The following is a 24712-nucleotide window of genomic DNA, read 5'->3' as shown; positions in this document are numbered from 1 at the left end:
TTGTCATCCTATGTCTGAGTTTAAGTTATAAAGTTAGCCTGATGAATTCTGCATTGGAAAGATTTTAACTTCAAGTTTAGTGCCAGAAAAACCCAAAATTGCCTATTTAGAGAAAGATAATTTCTTGAGGAGAAATATATCACCGGAAGAAAGGGGGGAAAAACCATGTACCAAAATGTAAAGTAATTATAACTCTTTTGGGAAAATTAACTTATTATGGATAAGATAATTTTATAGAAATCATTTTTCTGGGGTGCCTGGGTGGCTCAGTGGGTTAAGCCGCTGCCTTTGGCTCAGGTCATGATCTCAGGGTCCTGGGATCAAGTCCCGCATTGGGCTCTCTGCTTAGCAGGGAGCCTGCTTCCTCCTCTCTCTCTGCCTGCTTCTCTGCCTACTTGTGATCTCTCTCTGTCAAACAAATAAATAAACTCTTAAAAAAAATCATTTTTCTCTCAATGCTTTTTTTTTTTTTAAAAGATCTTATCTATTTATTTCACAGAGAGAGAGAGATCACAAGTAGAGAGGCAGGCAGAGGGAGGGGGGAAGCAGGCTCCCCGCTGAGCAGAGAGCCCGATGAGGGGCTCGATCCCAGGACCTAGAGATCATGACTCGAGCTGAAGGCAGAGGCTTAACCCACTGAGCCACCCAGGCACCCCTCAATGCTTTTGATACAAGTTTTAAGTAAGTGCTACAACATTTTTATCTTTGCAAAATGAGAAGCAAGTATGGACGCTGATAGAATGATAAGGCAGGGGAATGTTGGGTTTATCTTTTTCATTCTTCCTTAACTACTTTTGAATACCACTCCATCAGACAGCATGCGAGGCACTTGATGCTCATTGGTGACTTGGGTCCCACAAATATGCTTACATTACCGGTGTGATGCTATGTGTGATAAGGGAGGCAGAGTGTAGTAAGAGGGGATAACAAAAGCTAAGGTAGGGATTGTCTTTGGCTTTCAGATGAGGGGACTGAAATCTACAGAGGTAAAGAAACTGGTTTGAGGTCTCATGCCTGAGGAGTGGCAGAATTGGGACCCTAACCCAGGTGGGACTGACTTCATAGGCACGGCTAGAATTGTGGTTCTGAAGCCCCCTGTTGCTGACCATTCCAGTGAGAGTTTACTGATTAAACCTCTCAATGGCTGCTTAGCACATCCAGAGCATAAAGTTCAAGTCCCTTGAGCTGGCCCTGCCTATCTCTGTGACATCCTTGCTTATTAGTTGCTGCCGTAACGGCATTGCCTGTGGTTCATCTGCATTCCCTGGTCTGTTTCACACAGCTGTGCCTTTGCTTATAGTGTCTGGTCCTATGGGTCCGTTTTCCTGCTTAATCCTTCACCCAGTTCTTTCTCTAGGAAGCATCCATGATAACCCCAGTTGAGGTTACCTGCCTTTCCTCTGAGCTCCAGTAAACTGCTATTAATCTTTATCAGGGCTCAGCAGATGACTGTCCACAGAGAGAATCTGGCTGCTGCATGTGTATGTGGGTGTGAGATAAGGTTTTCTGATTTTTAAAGGTCAGGGGAAAAAACAAAAGAATAATCCATGAGATGTGAAACTATATGAAATGCAAGTGTCAGAGTCCACAAATAAAGTTTTATTAGAACACAGCCATATTTATTCTTTACATGTTGTCTGCAGCTGTCTTCATGTTACATGGGCAGAATTCAGTAGTTGCACGATGTCCTGCTCAATGAGGAGTCTGCTTGTCCCTCTTCCCTATTTCCACTCTCTGTATCTCTCTCAAATAAATAAAAACTTAAAAAATCGAAACAACATGATAGGATTTTCTGTCTGAGTTATGGGGAAGATAAACATAGGATGACCAGATTTTTTATTTTCATTTTTATTATTATTATCATTTTTTAAAGATTTTTATTTATTTATCTGACAGAGACACAGCGAGAGAGGGAACATAAGCCGGTGAGTGGGAGAGGGAGAAGCAGGCTTCCTGCCCAGCAGAGAGCCCGATGTGGGGCTCAATCCCAGGACTCTGGGATTATGACCTGAGCCTCAGGCAGGTGCTCAATGACTGAGCCACCCAGGCACCCCAGATTTTTTATTTTTAAACTAGAAATCTTTAGTCTTTTGTGGTCTCCAGTATGGAATTGGATGCTCCCTGTGGGGAAGTAAATATTAGAATTTCTACTTATTTTTCAGAGGAAAAAAATAAAGACTTAGAGATTAACTAAGATTTGAGGTACAGAGCCCCATTGCTGCCCTTGTTTGGGCATGACTCATACACTGTATTCAAGGGTTCCTGAAGGAGACATGGGAGCATCAGAGTGGAAGTTGGGGTACGTGAAGGACTTAAACCGGTTTATTTGCTTTAAGTATATATATTTGCTATATACTGATGTTTATGTGAACCAAATTATATTGATTTGCAGATTATATTCTTTAATTGTAACCTAACTAATTCCTCATGAAATGAGCATGTTGTTTAGAGTGATTCCTGGAAAACAACTGTGGCTTGAAAACCTGATAATGTAAATTCATTTCACACAAAGTGAAAAATAAGACTATGACAGAGCTGGCATCTGCCCGACTTCGAGAGTGAGCTCTGTGTCAGTCGTGACTTGAGGTAAAATTGATCTATTTTAGGGTAGATCTATTTTAGGCTTCATTATATTTTAATTTCATGTTTTTACTTTTTTAAAGATTTTATTTTTAAGTAAAGTCTATACCCAACATGGGGCTCTAATTCATATTCCCAAGATCAGAAGTCACAGGCTCCACTGACAGAGGCAGCCAGGCACCCCTAGTCTTTGTTTGTTTGTTTTTTAAAGATTTTATTTATTTATTTGACAGAGATCACAAGCAGGCAGAGAGGCAAGAAGAGAGAGAGGGGGAGGCAGGCTCCTCCCTGAGCAGAAAGCCTGATGTGGGGCTTGATCCCAGGACCCTGGGATCATGACCTGAGCCGAAGGCAGAGGCTTTAACTCACTGAACCACCCAGGCACCCCCTAGGCTTCGTTTTAAAGAACTAACCACACTATTATGCCCAAAGATTACCGCTCTTTCTGTGGAAACTTAGTAGATAATCCTAGCGTGATGAGTCACTAGAATCACATAACAACGTAGCTAACTTGTACTAATCAATTTGTCTATAAATATAATCTGGATTACTGTACTGTAACATACTGTTTTAATGTTTGGTTCAATTTGATTTGTTCTAATTCAGTTCACCTCAGTTCATAGGATAAGCCCAACATAGAGAATAAAATGAAAAGTTTGCATTTTCATTCAATTTCAACCTTACTGGGGCATACTGTGTGTTAGGCAATGCTAGATGATGGTCCTGCAAAAGGGAAGGATCAGATCTCTAGCAACAGGATTTCACAGAGAAAGAGCCACAGATACCTACAGGGTGTGATAAATCACGGTAAGGGATAATGTTAGCAGGCCATGGGAACACAGAGAAAGGAAGAAGTAGGGTGCCTGGCAACCTTGATGATGGAATCCAGTCTCATGAATGAGAAGAGGCATTTCTAGGATACAATCAAAGAAAGACAAGTCAGTGATCAAGTGAAGTATGTGGACAGTGCAAAGAGAGCCTAGCCTCATCTTTGTTATTCTTGTTCCGGGGAAGTTTCTTAGAGAAGCAAATACTTAAATTGGTTCTACATAGGTTAGTTGGTTTGCTGCTTTTTGCCCAACAGGAAAAGAAAGGGCAAAATAAAAAAAACAACAAGATGCTGTGATGCTTTTTAGTGCATACCTTTGAGGCACAACTTCAGAAATGATTAAAAGTAAATTAAAACTGCCCAGGAACTCACTGGCTGCATATGATTGTCTTCCCACTGGGAGGCCACAGCTCACTGTTTCCTGGCCAGTTTTTTTTTTTTGTATTATGCAAACGTGTAAACAGTAACACCCCCTCCCCCCCTTTTTTTTTTAATTTTTGGAAAGAAGAGCAATTCCTTTGGGGCATTATTTTTCAGCAGAAATAAGAAACACAGGAAAAAATAAAGAGCCATTGTGGGTTTTTTTTTTTTTTTTTTTTTCATTTTTTTTTCTTCCTCATTAGGGCATTTGCTGTTGATCTGTGAAGTCAGAGGGGTTTCTTGTGTTGGCATTTGCAGACACAGTTGGATATCGTTACTTTGTCAAAATAATCTATAGAGGGTATTAATTGTGAGTCAACTGATGATAATTTTGCCTCTTAAAAGCATTTATTATCTTCTACGGTTGAGGTTTCTCTGGTTTGGGGATTATGGCCAATTGAAATTACAGCGAACACAGTCTAGACAGTGGAATGTATCCGGTAAGCAAACAGACTTGGGTAACAGACACAGCTGGAGTGGAGAGTGGGGACCTGCCATCTATTCACTCTGTGACCTTGAGCAAGTCACCTAACTTGTCCAAGCCTAGTTTTCTTGTTTGCCTATGGAGAGATCATACTGGCCTCATGGGATTGTGATTCGGTTTAAACAAGACAAAAGCGTTGACTAAATTATAGTTATTTACCATCATCATTCATCTTTATTATTTTTTTTTTAAAGGAAAAAAAATAAAATCATGGCTCTTGGGGGATGAATTTGTCTTTGTGCTCTCGCCTGGACTCAGAGTAGCTTCAAGCTGTGCAAGATCTTCTAGAGCTTCACATCTCACCTCGAATGAGACCATCTTGGGAGGTGCAGGAATTTATCAGGTTAACCATCCAGCCTGTGGAGCCAAGGAGGGCACCACCCTAACTCCGTAGGTCTGCTGATCTTGCCTCTAGCCTTTGCTTAGCTAGTGAAATGGAAAGAACCCCAGAATGGACCTCCATTCCTTATTCCCATTGATCCCAGTTCAGATCTTTGTAGTTAACAAGAGTAAATTCAATTCTTCTCGGACACGTTTGCAGGCAGTTATTGTGCCTTCGACGTTTTTACTTGCAGCCTTAACAGCTCGAATTCCTTGAATGGTTCCTTAGCTGAGACCATATCTGCCCTCTGCATGACCCTGATTTCTCTCTGGATTTGCTTCAGAAAGCCAGTGTCTATCCTCCAAAGTGTGTTTCCAGAAATGAATGCAATATACCAGACTTCTCAGGGTTGGATGGAGAAGCTCTGTTGCTGGAGTCTCATCTTTTGAAACTAATAATCTCAGTTGGTAATAAGATTTCACTGCTGTTCCACATTTTAGATTAAATCATTTTGAAATTTAAATGGCAATTTAAGCAATGACAAGAACCACCATACCACAGTAGTTGAAGTAAAAAGACATGTCTTTTTGCTAATCATTAACCCAGTCAAAATTTTTTAAAAAATCCTATTTCTGTAGCTTGCTTACAAGCAAATACCACATTCTAGTAGCTTTAATGACTAGTTCCTCTTACAACATGAAAGATGGCTGAACTAATTTAGATTAAAAAAAATCAAGTGGCAGTTATAGGGATCAAACTCTACACTATAATTGTATGCAGGCCAATTGATTTTAAAAGATACATGTATGTATTTGATATAAGGATTGATAGAATTTGGCTTGAGGATGGTATTTTTCTCTTTAGCTTTGAGCTACATTTACATAATACTTGTTTTGTTGAATCCTATTGCAGGATAACTAAAGATACCTTTATTTAAAAAAGAAAGAAAGAAAGAAAAGGTAGCCCTGATTGCAATATGTTTGTGAAGTTTCTTTAAGTTGAGGATGAGGCTGGAATGTATATCTCCTTGTTGTGTATTTATATCTGACTTAGCATCCTGTGAAGCTCTGACACTTTTATCCCTGGAATTTGGAATATAGATAATCTTCTTCACAGATGTTTCCTAAGCAGTTGGTTTAACTAACCTTGGGTCAGGCTGGCTGGTTGTTGGAGAGAGGCATGGTTTAAAATTCCTGATGTGGGCAAAAGTAGCAATCATTTAAATAACAAGCCGGAGCAGCTGTAGAGGAATCTTCTCTGCTGTGGGACTAAAACACCATAGGTGTTTTTTTGTTTGTTTGTTTGTTTTCAATCCTCACCTGGTTCTTTGTAAGTATTTTAAGTGAGTTGCTTTTTGTATTAGCAGGTGGAGCAGTTCCTTTGGTTTAAGGTGAAGACTGTGGAGGAGATGTATAATCCAGCCTGAGTTTTTTCCATTTTTTAAAATGTCGGGCTGGGCTCAGTCTTGGGGTCCATTTGATCCAGAAAAAGAAATTTCAGCTGGAGGAAAACAAGCTGAAAACAAGTGTCAAAGGAGTGCAAGGATATGGGAGTTCATTGGACATTTCTCTTGTTTTTGGTGTTGGTATTATTTGTGAGGATTTGAGAATATGTAGGGTAAGAGGTGGAATTCTTGACCATTCAATTAAGCAACAACAGTGGGCAAGGAACACAGACTCCTGTTGTATCCAAGTAGGTATTCATTAGCTGGGGCACCATTATTTGGAAAGACCAGTGGGGGTTGCTTTGGGACCAAGGCCCTGCCATTTCTAGTCAAATTAACATAGCAACAGTGGGTTATGTCTTACGGTGTTTCATTTTGGAAAGAGGGAGAGTTTGTCCAGCATCCAGGCATTAACTTGATAATTAGGGCGACTAAGGAAGGCTCTATTGGTCATCTTTATTCCTATTTGCTGACTCAATTAGATGTGTTTGTCTTGGGCCTTTATAAAGAACCATATGGAAGACAACTGTAGTATCTTTGAAAATTCGAAGAAACAACCTAAGGATTTGAAGTTGGTAAAAATATACTATTAGTCTTATTTCTTTTAAAATAAGCCTGGTCTCATGGCCAAATAACAGGAAGGAGTGCAGAGTTTGCTGGTTAGCCTTATGATGTTCTCTGGGGATAAGTTGGTCTAAGTAGATGACTGTATCCAAATGATGGAGATGTTGCCTTAAAAACAAGAAATGTTTGTAGTAGCCATACAGGAACTTATTTTCTAGGAGCCAGGATATGATGAGAAACTAGATAAGCCAGAACTGTCTTTTGCTTAGAAATAATCAACACTGCCAACTTTTTCCACCTGACATTACTTCATTGCTCTCCTGGATACCCCAACTGCATAGATGAACAGACAAGATCAGAAAGGTGGAGGGCTTGGGATCCTACTTTCCGATGCTGGTTGCCGTTCCCTGTCTGCTGTGTCCTGCTGTCTCACAGGAGAGGGTCTGTTTATGGCTGACTTGCAACTCCGTTGGAGGCCAAGCAGGCAAGGACAGATGCTGGCATTTTCAGATAGGTATTTATTATTAGGCTTTGCCCTGTAATAACGGGTAAATCATGCCTTAGGCATGCCTTTTGGCAAGGTCAGGGCATGTATAAAGCATTTTTATAAAGTTAAATTCCTTTTGGGAGGCTTTTAAGGTTTTTATATTTTAATGAAGTTATTAAAATGAAAGTTCAGACTTGCATAATTCATAAGCATTCACTGCCTCTTTTAAAATCTCTGCCACTAAACTATTTTTTAAACATTTTAGTGAAATTCTCATATAAAACATGAACACACCTTTCAGTTAAGACTAAAATAGATTTCTAATTATAGTAAATGAAAGCTTCGCTGTAATATAATAAGTTCTTTAGGCTAGTTTCATTTATAATGTTTTCACTGCATGCAAAAAAGGTACTATAAAATTAAAGAGTATTTTTTAGAGTATTTTCTAAATATATGCTTTAAATTGCAACTTTTAATAGATGTAGCTTTCAAATGTTTAAATAGTTTTATACAGTGTAGAAATTGAGAAACTCTCTTAAATGTTGGTTTTGACTTTTGCATTTTACTTTCACTTTTAGTGACTCAGATACTTTCAAGTTGGTATCAAAATAATGCCACTGAATTGAGTGTTTTAATGGATTCAAACTCTTGCAAAGATAGCTGATGAAAATCTGAAAATCTACAAGCTAATGACCTGACTTATTTTTTGTACTCTTTGCAATCAATTGAGGTTGTCTTTTTAAGCAACACATTTTTAGGTTTTGAACTGAGGGTAATTACATCTTACTTTAAAATCCTTTCTTATTTAGAGGCATGATGAGACTGTATAAAAATGTAATATTGTAGCTTTTGGCAAAAGGAGCCAGTAGTAGTAGAAGCAGCAGCAAGAAAATTTCAGGAAAGTTTTTAAAAAATGGGGAATTTCTCCCAGTTTCTCCCCCATTGGACCTCTTTGCATTACAAGGATATTGATGCCTTATCTGCTTTCTTCCAAAAAAGTTACGTGTCCTACCTTCATTTATGGTGTTTGATATTAACTCGGGAGGAACTGACATCATATTCCTATCCAGGAGAATATTCTTCTTCTCTTTAAAGTTCTGCACATCCTTTGAAGTTAAGTAATTTTCCTCATATTATAAGGGGATTACGAAGTATACCCTGATCTAGCCAAACAAAGGGATGCAAAGCAATTAAGGGAAGTAGTGGTACATTTCTACATACTGATCCTGAAGGATCTCTATTCTATATTACAGAATGGTTTGATATAATCCCATTTTTGTAAGATGCACATGTGTTTATGTGAGTATAATTTATATAAAGCAGAAAAGGAAATCTGGATAAGAAATTTCAAATTGGGGACGCCTGGGTGGCTCAGTTGGTTAAGCAGCTGCCTTCGGCTCAGGTCATGATCCCAGCGTCCTGGGATCGAGTCCCACATCGGGCTCCTTGCTCCGCAGGGAGCCTGCTTCTCAGTCTGACTCTGCCTTCCACTCTATCTGCCTGTGCTCACTCTCGCTCGCTCTCTCTGACAAATAAATAAAAAAAAAAAAAAAAAAAAAAAAAAAAAAAAAAAAAAAAAGAAATTTCAAATTGTTTCCTTGAGGAAATTAACTATCTTTGAATGGGAAGGGATTGGAAAGACTAGTTGGTCCTTTAACTCACATATTAAAGTGGTAGGATTATAGGTTGTTTTAACTTCTTAAACTTTTCTTATTTATTTGAGAGAGGTAGAGAGCGATCATGAGCAGGGGAAAGGGCAGAGAGAGGGAGAAGCAGACTCCCCACCGGCAACAGGGAGCCTGGCTTGATCCCCGGACCCTAGGACCAGGAACTGAGCTAAAGGAAGACGCTTAAGGGACTGAGCCACCCATGTGCTCCGCTTAAGCTTTTCTTTAACTTTAAAACTAAAAATCGAGGGAAATACTATAACAGTACTCTCTGTGAAAGGGTTTGTTTCCTTAATTAGGATATGAAAGTTGTTATGAACAAATGGCAGCTGTAATATTGGTAGATAACTACAAAATCTCAGTTCCCTATGTATATGTATTCTGCAAGTATGTTGTCACTTAATATGCATTCAGAGCTTTTTCCGTTCATGGGGGACAATTACCCTGTCATGTTGTTGGCTGAAGTCAGTTTGAAATCTATGCGTTTGTCAGTCATCTGGGTTGCTTTAGTTGTGGGTAAAAGCAGTTACTGAGGATATTAAATACTATTTCATATTTTCAAGTTAAAAACTTAATTCCCTAAATAAACACCTATAATCATTTATTTGTAGAAGAAAAAGTTGTAAGAAGCTTCCTGGTTTTCCAGGGAGCACTAAAAATGATGAATAACAAAAGTTAGGTCATTAGCAATGCAAAAAGGCAACCAGTGGCTATGGTTTCTTGACTCTTTTCATAAGGAGTTAGTCTGTGAAGCAATGAACAAGTAAGATGATGAATCATTGCTTTATCTGTTCATGCTGGGCAAAAGATGTGACTAGTGGACCATTTTTGTCTTCACTGGAAAATGCCTTTATGAGTGTCATTGAGGAATAACTATAGTAATGCGTACGTTTTTGGGTCACTCTTCCTTTATTCCCCCGAGATAGTCTGTTTGTTTGTTTCTTTTTTGGTTCACTAAAGAGGATGAAAGAATGAAGGAGGAAAATGTGAAAATGACATTTGAGGTAATTTCAAAAATTACATTTTGTTTATTCTGATTTTATTAGCTATTTCTGTTATATGACTTGTATGTAAGGCCAAGAGAGTTTCATTAAGTAAAAACAGTTAAGTCAGATCAGTTACAAGATGAGGACAAAGTAACCTGTTAGATTGGCAGAACTGTCAAGTTCCTAACTGGTTGTCGAGGTGGAGAATATTGAGGTCTGTTACCCTGACATGAGGGTTAGGGCCTCAGAGAAGGCAAACATTAAGTAGAAGCCATCTCTGCTCTCCCCAAGTAGCTCATTGTACAGCAGGTGGCAAGACTATGGAGGAAAATAGAGTGATAAATTTTTAGTGGAGAGCAGGAACATGGGATTAAGGAATGATGTACAAATAGTATATTATAGTCCTTTTCAGTTCCAAGAGAATCGAGTACAGTCTTTTTTAACGGTTGTTTTTGCGGTTTATTTCTTTGAACGTTGTTGCCATTGTTTAAGACTTGATAGTATTTTCCATTTTTGTCACCTGTTGTAGGCCTAAAAAGAATCTTGTAGCCTCATAAAAGAGAAAAATGGCATAGATGTTTGCTATATATTTTTAATAGTTTTATTTGAAAAGCCCTATTAGATGTAGATAATCAAACCTCTTGAGGCTCACCAAATGTAGTTTTAAAAACAGGAATATTTGGGGGTTTTAATCCTGGTAACACAATTACCTGCTCCAATTCTAACCTTCCCTATTTCTGTCTTTGGATAGTGACTGGAGAGCAGAGGGTAGAATAGCCAAATCAGGGATGCAAAAGTAGTCATTCTGGGTTGGATTACTGAGATACGCAGCTTTGGGGATCTTTTTCTGATGGTTACCCAGGAAAAGCATGGGAGTCCTATGAGACACCAGAAAATAAAGATTTAGAGATGTCCCCTTTTAAGTCTGTATCTCAAAACATGTATAAAAATGTATAAACATACATTTAGCTCAACCTATTCCATCTCCTAGAGTAACAAGTTTTTACTACCCAACTGCAAAGAAAATTTGACAAAGAATTTTTAAGTAGAAAGGTACCTTTGAGGTCATTCTGAATGGCCCTCCTTTTATGTATTCTCTTTCAAACATCAAGGTCACTTGCTAATTCTAGTATTGCAGGCTGTGATAACAGGGGCGTATTACCCTAGCTTACCTGTCATGATTTTCAGACTTTAATCACATGTCTGCTCAGCTTTCCTTTCCCAGACTACAAAGACCCAATCTTCTAAGCCTGTCCTCACACACCCCCTTCATCCCTCTGTTTTAGCCACTTCCTGTGGCAGCTGGTCATCTAACACCATCCATATTTTTCCTGAGGTGGGTGTTCATAACTAAATGTATTCCACACAAGGGTGAATTTTAGTCTGAGACAAAGGGCACTTTCCCCCCTCTTGTACTTATAATAATTCCATGACAATGCCACGCCTGTCTGATTGTAGCCATGTACTTGGTGAATGTCTTCAGTAGATGGTTCTGTGACTTTTTTTCTTGTTTTATTATTGACCCTAATTTTCTAATTTTCTACTAATTTGATTTTTTTTGTTCTTTTTCTTTAACGACCTTATTTCTAAGCTTACCCATCATGAAGCTCATCTACCTTTTTTTGGCTTACTCAGCCTAGCAAAATCTTCTCATTTATCCTCTGAACTTGGCTTTCAATGACTGGAAAGCTTTCTGTTACCTTCAAAATGGAGAGTTTCAAGGTAACTGGTATAAATGTCTTAGAACAAACCTTTTTGGAACTTACTACTTCCACTTCTCCATCTGCAGGTTTTTCTTAGTAACATTTTTCATCTGAGCTCTATTTTCTTGGTAAGTTGTCAATTGCAATTCTAATTTCTTTGGGGTTATTTAAAAGTGATTTTTGACTTCCAGAGTCCGTGGCACTTGACAAGGGGTAGTAAGATTTATATCATAAAATCATATTGCCCCAGTCTCCCAGTAATATTACACACTGTCTTCCAGAATCAATTCTTGATAAAATCTAAAAAAACTTGCCTCCTACTCAGTTTTTTCTCCCACCTATGCATTCAACTCCCTTAGACCGTCTTCCATAAAGTCTTAGTAACATCCCTACACCTCTACCAGTGAAATAGTTGAAGCTATCCTGTTTTTTTATTTCATCTTTAGTGTGGGAAGACTCAATCACTAAAATAACAGATCTGTACATAAGAAAGAAATGGAGATTGTCCTTTCAACCCAGAAAGCTGTTAATATTTGTTGTCCGATCTTAGGGACTCATCGACCCTGTCTTTGGTGTCCAAGTAACCAAAAACTTAGTCAACCAACTCATTTTATATTAGTGGTTTCCATGATGAAATTTTAGTTTGGGTTTCAAAGAACTATTGGAATTGGGTAGAATTCTTGGCCAGCCCTCAAAGTGCAGCATGTAGTCAGCCATCTGTTGCCCAGGTTGAATCTGGTGAGAAAGGATAAGAACTTAGAAGTCATGTTTTATTCATGAAGTCTGAAGACTGCTTGGGTTGACGTCCTAATTCTGCCAAAAATTAATTCTGTGACCTTGGGAAAATTATTTACCTCTCTGGTTCCATCAATAGAATAACATTAAAAATATTATCTACCTTTTAGTGTTGTAATGGGGATTCAATCAGTTAAGACATATAAAGTGTTTAGAACAGTATCCAGCTCACATTGTTCTATGCAAGTGTCCCTGTTATTCTTACTTGTGTAAACAAGGATAAGCATACTGCTTGGCACAGAATGGGTATTGAAATGGTATTTGTTGAATGATTGGAGATGCACCTGAGGCTAATGGACTTATTTAGGCATTTTTGTGTTAATTGTTCTGAACTAATACATTTCATCCTATCACTCATTTCTTGATTTCAAATCTAGCCCACACTCCAAATCTGGTCTTATCATTTCATCAAAACCACTGTTCATCCTTCAGACATAGCATCTCTGTCCATTCTGTGGTAACTGTGCTTGCATCTCAACTGGCATTAAGCTTTGATATAACCCTTTTTAATAACTCAATTTCTAAGATGATCCAGTTTAAAGATATGTCATTCTTTTTTCTTTTTAGATCAATTTGTTCACATATAGGGATTCAGATTATTTTATCAATATAACTAAGCATCTTGAAGTGTCATGGAATTTTATAATGTAACTGTCAAGCCTAGAATTACGATGAAGACTTCTGACATCACAGCCAACTTATTATGCATATTCCTGTCCTGTTAGCTCAAGATGCTAGTTTATTTGCATATTATTGCTTGACCCTGATATCATGGCCAATTAATTTGTATATCCCTATCTAATCGGCTCAAATAAGTTTTTGCTACTTTATTTATTGGCTCAGCTCCCAGCCTAGTGGCTTTTAGCTCAAATCACTTGAGCTCAGAGTGGTTTCCTTTGTCATGCTTTCAGTACTGATGGAAAGACAGATAAGGATCATGGTCATGAATGTATCAAGGAACAACCTACTGTTTTTGTCTTTCAGTAGGAGGGACTGAGGAAGACATCATTTAGATTCTGTGGACAAGGTTATTTCTCAAGAAAGAGTATACTGGGTTGACAAAATAAATAGAACTTCTTATTTAAGGAAATTCCATTATATAAGGCAAAGGATGTATTCTATATCACTGACCAAAGAAAAATTCTAAATTGGAATTAAGCTGACCTGGACCTCAGCTAATATTATGATATAACATTTAAGCTTCTAAGTAGAGCTCTTTTAAATTTTTTTTCTTGTGATATAGTTGAGATATAACATTGTTAAAGGTATACAATATATTGATTTAATACACTGGTATACTACAATATGATTTCCTCCCTGACTTCAGCTAACACTCTATATACTTTCTATAAAGTATTGTTTTCAAATTTAAGATGCATAAGAATAACATGGGGGACTTTTAAAATATAATTTCTAGGTTCCCACTCCCTTTATATTCAGTTATAGCTTGGTCTGAGGTAGTCTCTGACATCTTAAATTTTACAATGTATAATGGGGTGATTCTTATGTAGGTAGGATACCCTATCTTTATGTGATGTGATATTCTGTCTACCTACTACCTGTGCCTGAAATAATGAGCTGCCTCTGCTCATGCATGGTTTTAGGTGGAGTCTAGTGTTTCCCTGAGGTTGCGCAGTTGCTTTTTCCTAGGTAACTTCAAATATTTAAATTGGCTCTCTTTTCCAAATTCTATTTCTAGAACAGGAGAAATGAGAAGACATAGGTATGAGCAACTTAAAAATCATATCTTAACATATCTAAGCTAGTAAGATTTACCCTGCGCACACACACAATTAACATTAACACACAATTGATTAATCACATTAATCACACAATTAACATTGTGTGTGTGCAGGGTAAATCTTACTAGCTTAGGTTTGGTTGGCTCAACCACATCCTGGCAGTCTGCTACATGGGGATGGTAACTCTACCACCATCTCTATCACCACGAGTCTGCTTTTTTCCTTATCTCCCTTAAGTATTGCTGCCATTTGTGAATTTCATTGTCCCATCCATTTTTTTTTTTTTTTTTGGAGGGACATCCAGATGCTTTTAGATGGGGAGTGCTCCTACAGCCCTACTCTTTGCTTTGCACAGTGTAAATTCTGTAGTGATAAGACAGGATGGGGGTGACCAGGGAGAAGACTAGGGGTGGGGCCTGGGGTAGAAAGTGAAAAGAAGAAAGATGATGGGGTAGAACACTTTCAACTACATTTCAGCTACATTTGTCCCAGACATCCCCTCAGGACGTCTGACCTGATCCCATCTCATGGCTGCTTCTTAGCCCCTTGACTTTCAGGAGACTGCTGGAATACGTGTTTATGACTTCAGTCCTGCGTATATATTTTCCCAGCACCTTCTTGTTGGCATGCTTGATGGGCTTTTGTGGTTCTCTTCACAACTTAGGTGACTACAACCCAAATCAAAGAGGCAGGATAGACAAACTTCTTACTCTTGTATATTTGCCATGGTTCCTGGCTGTACAAACCACTTGCAAAAATCTCAAAAGGACTATGTGCCAGCTGCAGGGAAGAGGGGAAATGGAATGGTCTTCGAGACGTTCTGCATTCAGAATCTGAATCCGGGCTTTAGTACCAGCTATACCATCTACAAGCGACTCACTTTGAATATCAGTAATGTCAACAGCAGTTGCCAGTATTGAACACCTTCTATGCATCAGGCATGAAGCAAAATGATTTATTCACATTATCTAATGCCTTTAAGCTTCAATTTTCTGAAAATATTATGTTCAGAAATTACCTCACAGGTCTATCATGAGACCCACATGAAAAAACCAAGTTAAAGGATTTCTAAACTAGAAAATGTTCTATAGCTAGATTATAATGACTTAAGAGTTAAAAATTTTCTTTTTAGATTTAGGTTGAAAAGCTTCAACCTAACTGAAATTTAAAAGCTCTATTCCAGTCCATTTTGCTCAATAAGAAGTTTGGTCTTTTTTTCTTCAAACAGCTCTATTCTTAGGTTAGAAGACCTAAAAAAAATTTTATTTGTGATATAAAGCCCACATGAACTTAGTCTTGAACATTCTCACTGAAGCTGTACCTAGAAGTCTTAAATTTAAGACTTAATTTCTGGTATGACAGACCCCCTCCAAACACACACACACACACACACACACACACACACACAGAAAACAAACAAAAACCCGACCAACCAAAACAAAAAGTGAGGAAAGCAGTTGTAACATAAACCGGTGCAAGGGATTCAGTTAGAAGCAAGGTATTTACTCTTTGAGAGTAACTTATAAGTCTGCACAGGTATAGATTTGAATGTTATAAAGTAAACAGCTCAAAAATACAAGACCTACAACCTCACACCTTTGACAATCTTCAACTTTTTTAATGTCATCAGTTTCTTAGACTTCTATGCTGTAGACTGAATGTTAGCATTCTCCTAAAATTCCCATGTTGAAACCAAATCCCTGATATGATGGTATTTGGAGGTGGGACCCTTGGAAGGCGAGATTAGGTTGTGAGGGTGGAGCCTTCATGAAAAGGATTAGTGTCCTTATAAAAAGGGATCCCAGGAAGCTCCCTTGCTTCCTTTGCCTTGTGAAGACTCAAAAATAAGACAGCGGCTATAAACCAAGAAGCAGTTTCTCACGAGACATGGAACCTGCTGGTGCCTTGATCTTGGACTATGAGAAATAAATTTCCATTTAAGGCACCCAGTTTTTGATAGTGTTATAGTAGCCTAACTGGACTAAGACACTGTTCATATTCTTCCTCAGTTTTCACAAAAAGATAATTATTTGAAGAGAAATTTACTCCAAGCACACAGATGTATAAAAGGCTGTGAGGATACCGAGAAGTGGTTACTAGGCAGACGGCTTGATTTTCCATTCCCATTTCCAAATATAGGACAAAAAGAAACCCAACTCATTTTCTACTCTACAAACTTATTCCTGAAGAACAGCCTTGAAACCTGTAAGTTTCAATACAAATAGCTAGATTCAGAAACTCTAGCTGTTTCTTGCAAATACTTGAGAATTGGAATATTAAGCTTGTAAGTACAAAGGTCTACTGTAGACATGTGAATGGTCTAGTCAAGTTTGTCCCTATAAGAAGGATTGGGATTTGTGTGATTTGCTTATATGGATAGATAAGAGAGGTAAAATGTTGATGCAATGTATTTTGAATTTACACGGTAGAAGAGAAACCTTGCAATAGAGTAGTAAGAAAAATTAAAGGTTTTTTTTTTTTTTTCCATTTTTTCCCCTAATATTTCCTGGTTTATTGAATACCTCGTCTTAATTCACTGTTTGGTCTATGTAAAGCATAGGTCTACTGATCTCATTTTTGTCTTAAGTGACCAGCCAGTCTTATAAAATGAACCTTTCTTTTTTTCCCATTCACTCAAGAATTGGTTAAACTGTTCATTGGTTGCTTTCACATTTTCCATTTTTAGCCCAAAATTTCATAAAGTAACAGAAATGATTACAAGAATATTTAGTGAGCACTTAGGCGTGCCAGACCCTGTGCTTTATTTCTCACAACACATTTATAAAAAAAAAAAATCCTGTTACTTCCACTTCATAGATATGCAACTAAGGCTCAGAAAACGAAATAATTTGTCCAGTGCCAAATTGCTGGTAGTGGTGGAGTGGGATTCCAACCCTAGTAAAAACAACCCACTTTGGTTCCAATTAACCCAATTAACTAGCCATTTCCAGCAAATGTAGTTAAACATTTGAATTACCTGGGATGATCTCATTATATAATTTTGGTCTCAGACATAGGTTAAATTACTTTGAGATAGACCATCCAAGTTCTTAAAGTTACTTTAATGGTAAGTAGGTTAAACAAATTTGAAATGCAAGACTTGTTTTTCCAGGCCATAGCTCTTCTGTAAATAATTCATTATTCATTCAGCAGCTATGTTCAGTGCTACCAGTCAGGGCATTGTGGGAGATAGAAATACAGAGCACAGTCTAGTGAGAGAAGCGTGATGTTTGAAGGGTGTAAACAAACTGCTGTTGGCATTTAAAAAAAGAAAAGATGCGTCCTGTCGGGATGAGTCAGAAAAGACTTTATGAAATCCCTCCACCCAAATGTTCTTTTCTCTAGACAGCCCATGGCTTGTTTCCTCACCTCTTTCAGGTTGTGGCTTTCTCTGACCACCACAGTTAAAACTACTCCCCAGTATTTCTTCTCCTACTTCTGTCTTATTTATTGGTTCTGTCTCCCCAAATTAAGATGTAAAGTGTACAAGGTCAGGGTCTTTTGGCTCTTTTGTCCACTGATATAAATCTAGTCTAAGAACAATGCCTAACACAAAGGAGGAAAACACTATATATTTGTTCAACAGATGGAAAAAAATAAGACTTAAGCTTGGCTTGAAGAATGGATAGCATTTAGCTGGGCATTGTTGGAAGGAAGAATTCAAGGTGAAGGAAATGATTTAAACAACAAATGGAAGCAGCAAATTACATAGTCTGAAGAACTGTGTGCTGGTTAAATTTGGTTAAAATACAAAATACAATTTGGTTAAAATACTGAAATACAGTGGGACATAGTCTGGAGGGATCTGTGTTATGTGGAACTGAATGATTGACTTAACTTCACACGGGGATGGAGTCCTTGGAATTAGGAGTCTTGAAATATCCTTATTTAATATTTAATAATTAAACAAAATCATCCCAGGTAATTCCAATGTAGGGGTAGACCCAGGGTGTGTGGATCCTGAAACTAATATAACTTTAGACCCTGGTGAAACAGTCCACTTTGGTTCAATTATCTAGACATTTTAGCAAATGGAGTTTAATATTTGAAAAAAAGAACATAAACAAGAAAAAAAAACCAACCCTAGAAAACAATGAGTACTAGAGCATATATGACTTCTGGCCTTGCCCCTTTTATGTCACGGTGCTGAGACAGTGCAGTGGGTGGTAGGAGTCCTCCCAGCAGCCCTTCCTTCCCCTGGTAGCCACCAATAACCCAATTACACATGGAAGTGATTACAAGCTACATAAATTTATTCTGCCAGACCCAGCTTCCCTTAACTAAATCTCAAAAATGCCTGTAGCCACTCAGATGCTGCTGAACAAGAAGAGATGGATGATGGTGGCAAAGTCAGAGACTCAGACAGTGACTGACAAATTGAGGCTGAAATATCAGTGATCATGGGAACGCATTTCTAGGACCTTGGAAGAAGACAAAACAAATGAGGGACCCTGGAGTTTTACTGGCTTCATGGTTAAGCTGCCTCTGGAACTCTGTTAAAGGGAATACAGTGAATTGGAAGGAAGATTAGGGGAGTACTAGGTAGAGGTAATGAGGTGATAGTTGGCATGGGAGTTGGGAGAGGAGTATGAGCAGCAGAATACAAAGACGTTATGACCATTGAACCAAAGGAAAGCAAGGTCAAAGGTGCCTGAGGTCCTACCTCAGGATACTAAGTAGTATCTGGGAATGAACTGTCCTTAAAGCTGAGAATTTATCTGTACATTAAATGATCTTTTGTTTTAGGTTTGAATACCCTGCATTTATTAGATTACCAATGCTCAAGTGATCACATCTTTGGCTAGTGGTTTTCAAGTCTTTTGACAAGACCCTCGTATTCTTTGGTAGCTTCCGCGCTTTCTGGTTAGATGAGATGTTCTAGGCTTGTAAACTTCCTGTGCCATACCCGGAACCTCCCGTTTCTCTAGTAAGTACCAGGTTCTTTCAGTGAGAAACTATTTTCAAGCCATATCTGGTGTTAGGGATGTTCAGTGCCACTGTATATGTATATATGTATATATGTATGTATGGCATATACATATATACACATATATTTTCCCTACTACACACATTAGATTTTTAAAAAATATTTCTGGAGGAAACTGCTTGTTGTTTTAAATTTGCTCTGTTATTCTTTAAGCAATGAAAGCAGTAAGCTTTTAAGTGGGGTCTCTGTGACATGAATTAGTGCAGCTTCCCCAGGCAACTTATTTATAAAGAGAAATAAATACCAAGAGAATTTGGTCGACAAATTAGTAGTTTAGCAAGTGGAAACTCACCTTTAGCATTTTTGAGCTGTTATGCTTTAGAATATAAAATGACCAGGTTGCGTTAGGGTGACTTTTTGAAGTTTGCAATAGAAAGCACTGAATAACCAGTAATGTGGGTTCTAATTCCACAACCACAAACAATGATAACTATAGTGTATTCATGATGAACTTGTGGCACATAAAGAAAATTTCTCATGTTTTACTAAAAAATTGAAAATATAATTATGCAGAACAGAAAATTTAAAAATCCTATTCAATTGTGGAAATCCTTCAGTTGACTTTGCTTTTGAGCAAGAGTATACCTTTTTTTTTTAAACTAAGTTTGGGTTATATAGAACTTAAAATCCAAAAGTCTCCTCCACCCCCATCATAGACTGTAGAAATAAATGCATTGCCTTGAGGAGTCACCCTCAAATAGATTTTGTTTACTTATATTTGAAATGCTGCACCTTTAATAAAACAGTATTACTAAAAACTGTTAGGTTATCAAGTACCTAATAAAGAAGTCTCAGTTAAAACTCTGGTTTCATGTCATGGATGAATTTTGATTAAAAAACAAAAAACAAAAAACACCCAGAAAAAAGATTCAAAATGGTCATAGGCGTTGCCTTTTGCAAGAGAAGCAGAAGAAAAAAAAAATCCGGTTTCAGTGCAGTAGAACTAATGATTGCTACTCTGGGTATGAAACAGGAAAATAGATTTCATCTTTTATAGTTCCAATAAATTGAGAGGAGCTTCTGGAGCACTGTGTTGGGATGGATTTTGAGATCGCTTCCATTCTCCATGGGAAGGAAGCTGTGATCAATAAGGAATGGGGAGTCACAGCATGTGTGCGATGCATGTAGTATCCACGATGAAAGAGCATTAAAAAAAAAACAAACCAGTAAACATGACAGTCTTACCAGATAAGCCACCCACGTCCATCTTCTTCAGGTTCTTTGCCTCCAGAATGACAACAGTCAGCTTGCCGGCAGTGGGTACATAGCGAAGGGAGAAGCAAATATCACCCAATTTCTCTTGCTGTGAAACCAATAAGAGACTATAAGTAACTTTTCGAATAAAGGTGAATATAGTTTGTACACACACATTGCAAATTCTTCACAAGGAGGGTTAGGATAATTAGAATGTGAAAGCTCTTAGGTTCATTGGCGTTTACCCAGTGGTCTTTCATTCACTGAGGTATGAAGAGTGATTTTAACCATTTTGGTTTTAAATAGCTCATCTATACTTTATCATTCATCAAAATATATCCATAATTCAATAGTTCAGGAAATGAGACCGAGATGACTTTTTTTTAGAAACTCTACTCTGAATAGCACTGCAATGATCTTGGCAAAATTTCATATCTTTATTAAATAGATTTGAAAAGAGTCTAATGCTCCTTTAGTAGAATCAACCTACCTAAATTTCTGTCTTTTTACATTTCAAATAGGATTATGTCTAATGCTTAGTTTTTGGGAGAAGGACTTGTATTTGCATTTGACTCAATTTTTTTAAAAGATTTTTTTTTAAGATTTAACTCTTTTATTTTTAAGTAAGATCTACACCCAATGTGGGGCTTGAACCCACAACCCTGAGATCAAGAGTCACGTGCCCTACCATCTGAGCCCGGTGGGTGCCCCTGGACTGAATTATTAATGAGAAATTCTGAATTCCTAGTAGGTGAAAGGCAACATATAACAAGTTTTGCCATTTCAGTTTTACTCCTTTCAAGTGAGATTCAACTTTTCCCCCTTATTCTAATAGTTGTACAAATCAAAGGAACAGGTTAGAAAAGCGAAATATACAGCAATACAGCACATGTCCTAGCCCCCTCCCATTGTTTCAGGGGTATCCTATTTCAGGTCCTAGGAACATTCACCAACCCTGTATCTCTGGCATTTCTGAACATTTCAGTCAAAGTTTAAAGTGATGGTATAAAGAACTTTGACTTTCTTTTTTTTTTCCCCAGAAAGAACTATGGGTTATGATACCTTTAAGTGTCTTACTTTCTAGGATGTGAATTAAGAACCATAGTATTCAACATGAGGAGAATTTGAGTTCACATAAGCATGAGAATGGGCAGGAGGCTGGCGGTATCTACATGGAATTCTGAGACAGGGAATTAGGTATATGGCAAATTGGGGTTTACTTCTTAGGACATGCTCTCCCCTCTGCGCCCCCACCCTGCCCCACAAAGTAAATTCTGATTCTAAAGGTGATGGTTGTATCTGACTTCTGCAGATAGGCTTAATGTAAGAATAGGTACAGAAGACCTTTTCCTCTTATGCTCTTATTAAAACTGTATTTGGTCTTATCTACAACTTCATGTATGTGTTAAATCAGCCTGAGTCTCCAGTATGGAGGTAATTGCCCAAGATGTAATTTAACTGCTTAAGGAAATACAATTCCTTTTACTGGGTATTCATTCTGTCCATCAAAGCAAAGTGTGTGGGGTGCCTGGGTGTTGCAGTGGGTTAAGTGTTTGACTCTGGTCTTGGCTCAGGTTGTGATCTCAGGGTCATGGGGTCCAGACTGGTTCAGGGCTCCGAGCTCAGTGGGGAGTCTTCTTGGCACTCTCTCCCCCCTCCTTCTGCCTGTCCACTGCCCCATACTTCTACCCATCCCCTCTCAAATCTTATAAAAAATCTACTTTTTCTGATTTATCCATAGGTGAGAAGTAATCATTCCATGTGTGTGTTGGGCAGAGGGAGAGGGATAGATTTTCTGCTTAAGTAATGCTTTATTGAAAACATCACCACATGTGTTTATAAAACCCCCAGTTCTTTGATTCCTTGAGTCCTTCTAGCCTCTTACCCATATATCTCTTATGTCACTTAAGACTGTTTTTGTTTTATTGTGCACATGTCTCCATTTTCCCCCATGACTCCTTGAAGACTGGTCCTTGGCTGATTTATCACTTTTCATGCATTCTCAAAAAATAAATAAGTGAAAAATTTGGAAAATATCCCTGTTTTGAATTATCTATGTCCTATCTCCCTTCCATTAGTTTAGATAATAGTTATATGTGCTAAATTCACCCAAAGTGTCTACTTACTCCCTATGACTTTACACGTGAGGAGAATCTAGTAGAATATATTCCTTTTCTTAGTCTTTGTGAAAATTCAGAATGGGAATCAAGATGATAGAAATTAATACAAAGTGTGGACAGATTCATCTGAACCTTTAAATGTAAATGAACAAAATTGTAGTCCAAAAATATTCACTAGGAAGAGGATTCTTTCTGCAGGGTTCTGTCTTTTTGCCACAGTACCTTCCCTGGGGAACTCCGTCTGTTTCAGAACCAAGTTACTCTAACTGTTCTAGTTAAGCATTTTAGATATGACTGTTCTTTTGAATGGCCCCTCTCTATATAAGAGTCTTCAATTGAGGACATCTCCTATTTTTGAAGAAACAATACAACTTACTTTTCTTCCAGTACTTTATCATTCAATTCTGTGATATATAGGGACTTTTTGAGATTTTGCATAATCTCTATCCCTTCTCTAGAAGGAGGAGTTAGAGATTGAACCTACCATGTCTCAGGTAGGAGAAATAGGTGAAGTTACTTGTAATTATAAAGCTATGGGATGAGGAAGAAGGAGTGTGTGTGTGTGTGTGTGTGTGTGTGGCAGGAGGGAGGATAGATCAAAATTGGTATTTTAGGAGAAAGAAAAACTTGGAAGACTGCTTATTTTCAGATTTACTTTTAACTCCTGAGCTTAGGAACTTGAATATATAAAATTTCATATGCCTATAAAATTGTAACTGACATGCCAAATTGAGCATGTCTTTTTATTCTAATCAACTGGAGTTACTTTACAGTGTTTGAAACTCTTCCATTGGAAAGATAGTCACTGTTCTGGAATTTGTGTTCTTTACAGCATTAAGCAGATAGAAACTCATTCTCAAGAAAAGGCAATGTCTAATTCATATGAACCTTTAGTTATATATTTTTTTGTTGTCACTATCTCAATAATATATAAATATATGCTTTTTCTAATTCTTTAAAAAACGGCTTTAATAATTTTCTAAAACAAAATTTCAGAATTGGGACTTCTGCTGCATGTTGGCTTGACTCTAGATTAATTGATATAGGATATTTCCAAATAGGATGGCAATGTGTTTTTCATATGTTGGGGATGGGCTGGGAATCTGAAGGTCATGTGAAGAAGAAGAGCCAGGATATGCATCATGGGGAGGCTGTACTTCAGACGTACGTGCCTGGCAGAATTCGGTGCTTCTGCTGACCCGTCCTGAAGATGGGGTCTATTTGGCCACAGCTGAAATAAGACTTAGGTTTGAGGCTTATGTTTTAAGTAAGTGTTGTTACTTTAGAATCTTAGACTGGGGACTCCTATCATTATGAGTTGTGGGAAAGCAAGTAGTTTTTTATCCTCTATGAAACCTAGCACTGAACTTCTGTGATTAGATGGAGATGTACTCTTGTTCCTGGAGTCTTGTTCTAGCGTATGAAGGTTTTACTCTATCTCCTGTCACTTACACAGAAGAACTGGAATGGTTTGAGTTTTGTGGAGAGTTTAACATCAACTTCTTATTTCACAATTTTCACATACCAAGAGTTTTTATGTATTACTTTAAAATTCAAGAAACCAAGATTTTCTCCATTTAAAAAAAGATTTCTTGGGGAACCTGTGTGGCTCAGTAGGTTAAAGCCTCTGCCTTCAGCTCAGGTCATGATCCCAGTGTCCTGGGATGGAGCCCTGCATCGGGCTCTCTGCTCAGCGGGGAGCCTGCTTCTCCCTGTCTCTCTGCCTGCTTGTGATTTCTATCTGTCAAATAAATAAATAAAATCTTAAAAAAAAAAAAAAAGATTTCTTTAGTGAGGTTATGGTGATGGGGAACAGAAGTGGTTCTGAAAAACTGACATAGAAAGAAGACCCTCCAATCTGCATCTCAGCTCCTTACTTCTCCTTGACAATTGCGTCTTGTCTTTTCTACAACAGCCCTGTGAAGCAGTTTTGCCCCTTTTAGACATGAAGAGTTTAAGACCCAGAGGTTGCATAGCCATATCATTGTGGACCTCAGCAAGGTCCTTTGACTCAAAATAGTGAGTTTTCTTTACTATCAGATCGCCATCTGGAAAGATACACGGATACTGCAACTGACAACCTACTTCGATATTCCACTCCCACTTTACAGTCGTGCCGTCTAACTAAATGGTTGTTCTTCACCAGATTTCCCCCTGACCTGTTCTTTCCAACATCCCTTTTGGTTAGTGTCACTAAGTAATCCGTTTCCAGGGACTAGTGTTTCTTCTGTTTTTCTTGAGTCCTTCAGCCCACAAATCTTGACATTTCTTTCTTTGTCAATGTCTCTCAAATGGATTTTTAAATTTTACTTAATTTTTCCCTATCCTTATCAACATGACCTCTACCCTCCTCTCTTCTACCTTCAATATGACCTCCATCTCTGCTGG

At 37.9% G+C, this 24712-nt stretch overlaps 1 protein-coding gene across 3 annotated transcripts in view; it reads right to left on the bottom strand.

Annotated features, from left to right (window-relative positions):
- SYT1 (synaptotagmin 1) overlaps nucleotides 1-24712 on the bottom strand; it is a 547301-nt gene that overhangs the window by 77411 nt on the left and 445178 nt on the right. For all 3 annotated transcript variants that reach the window (XM_059186404.1, XM_059186406.1, XM_059186405.1), the window contains one exon: nucleotides 20196-20313. In XM_059186404.1, coding sequence (XP_059042387.1) covers nucleotides 20196-20313 — 118 coding nt within the window. The remainder of the gene's footprint in view (nucleotides 1-20195; nucleotides 20314-24712) is intronic.

This window comes from Mustela lutreola, chromosome 8, assembly GCF_030435805.1.
Source record: "Mustela lutreola isolate mMusLut2 chromosome 8, mMusLut2.pri, whole genome shotgun sequence".
NCBI lineage: Eukaryota > Metazoa > Chordata > Mammalia > Carnivora > Mustelidae > Mustela > Mustela lutreola.
This window is presented reverse-complemented; position numbering and strand designations above follow the sequence as displayed.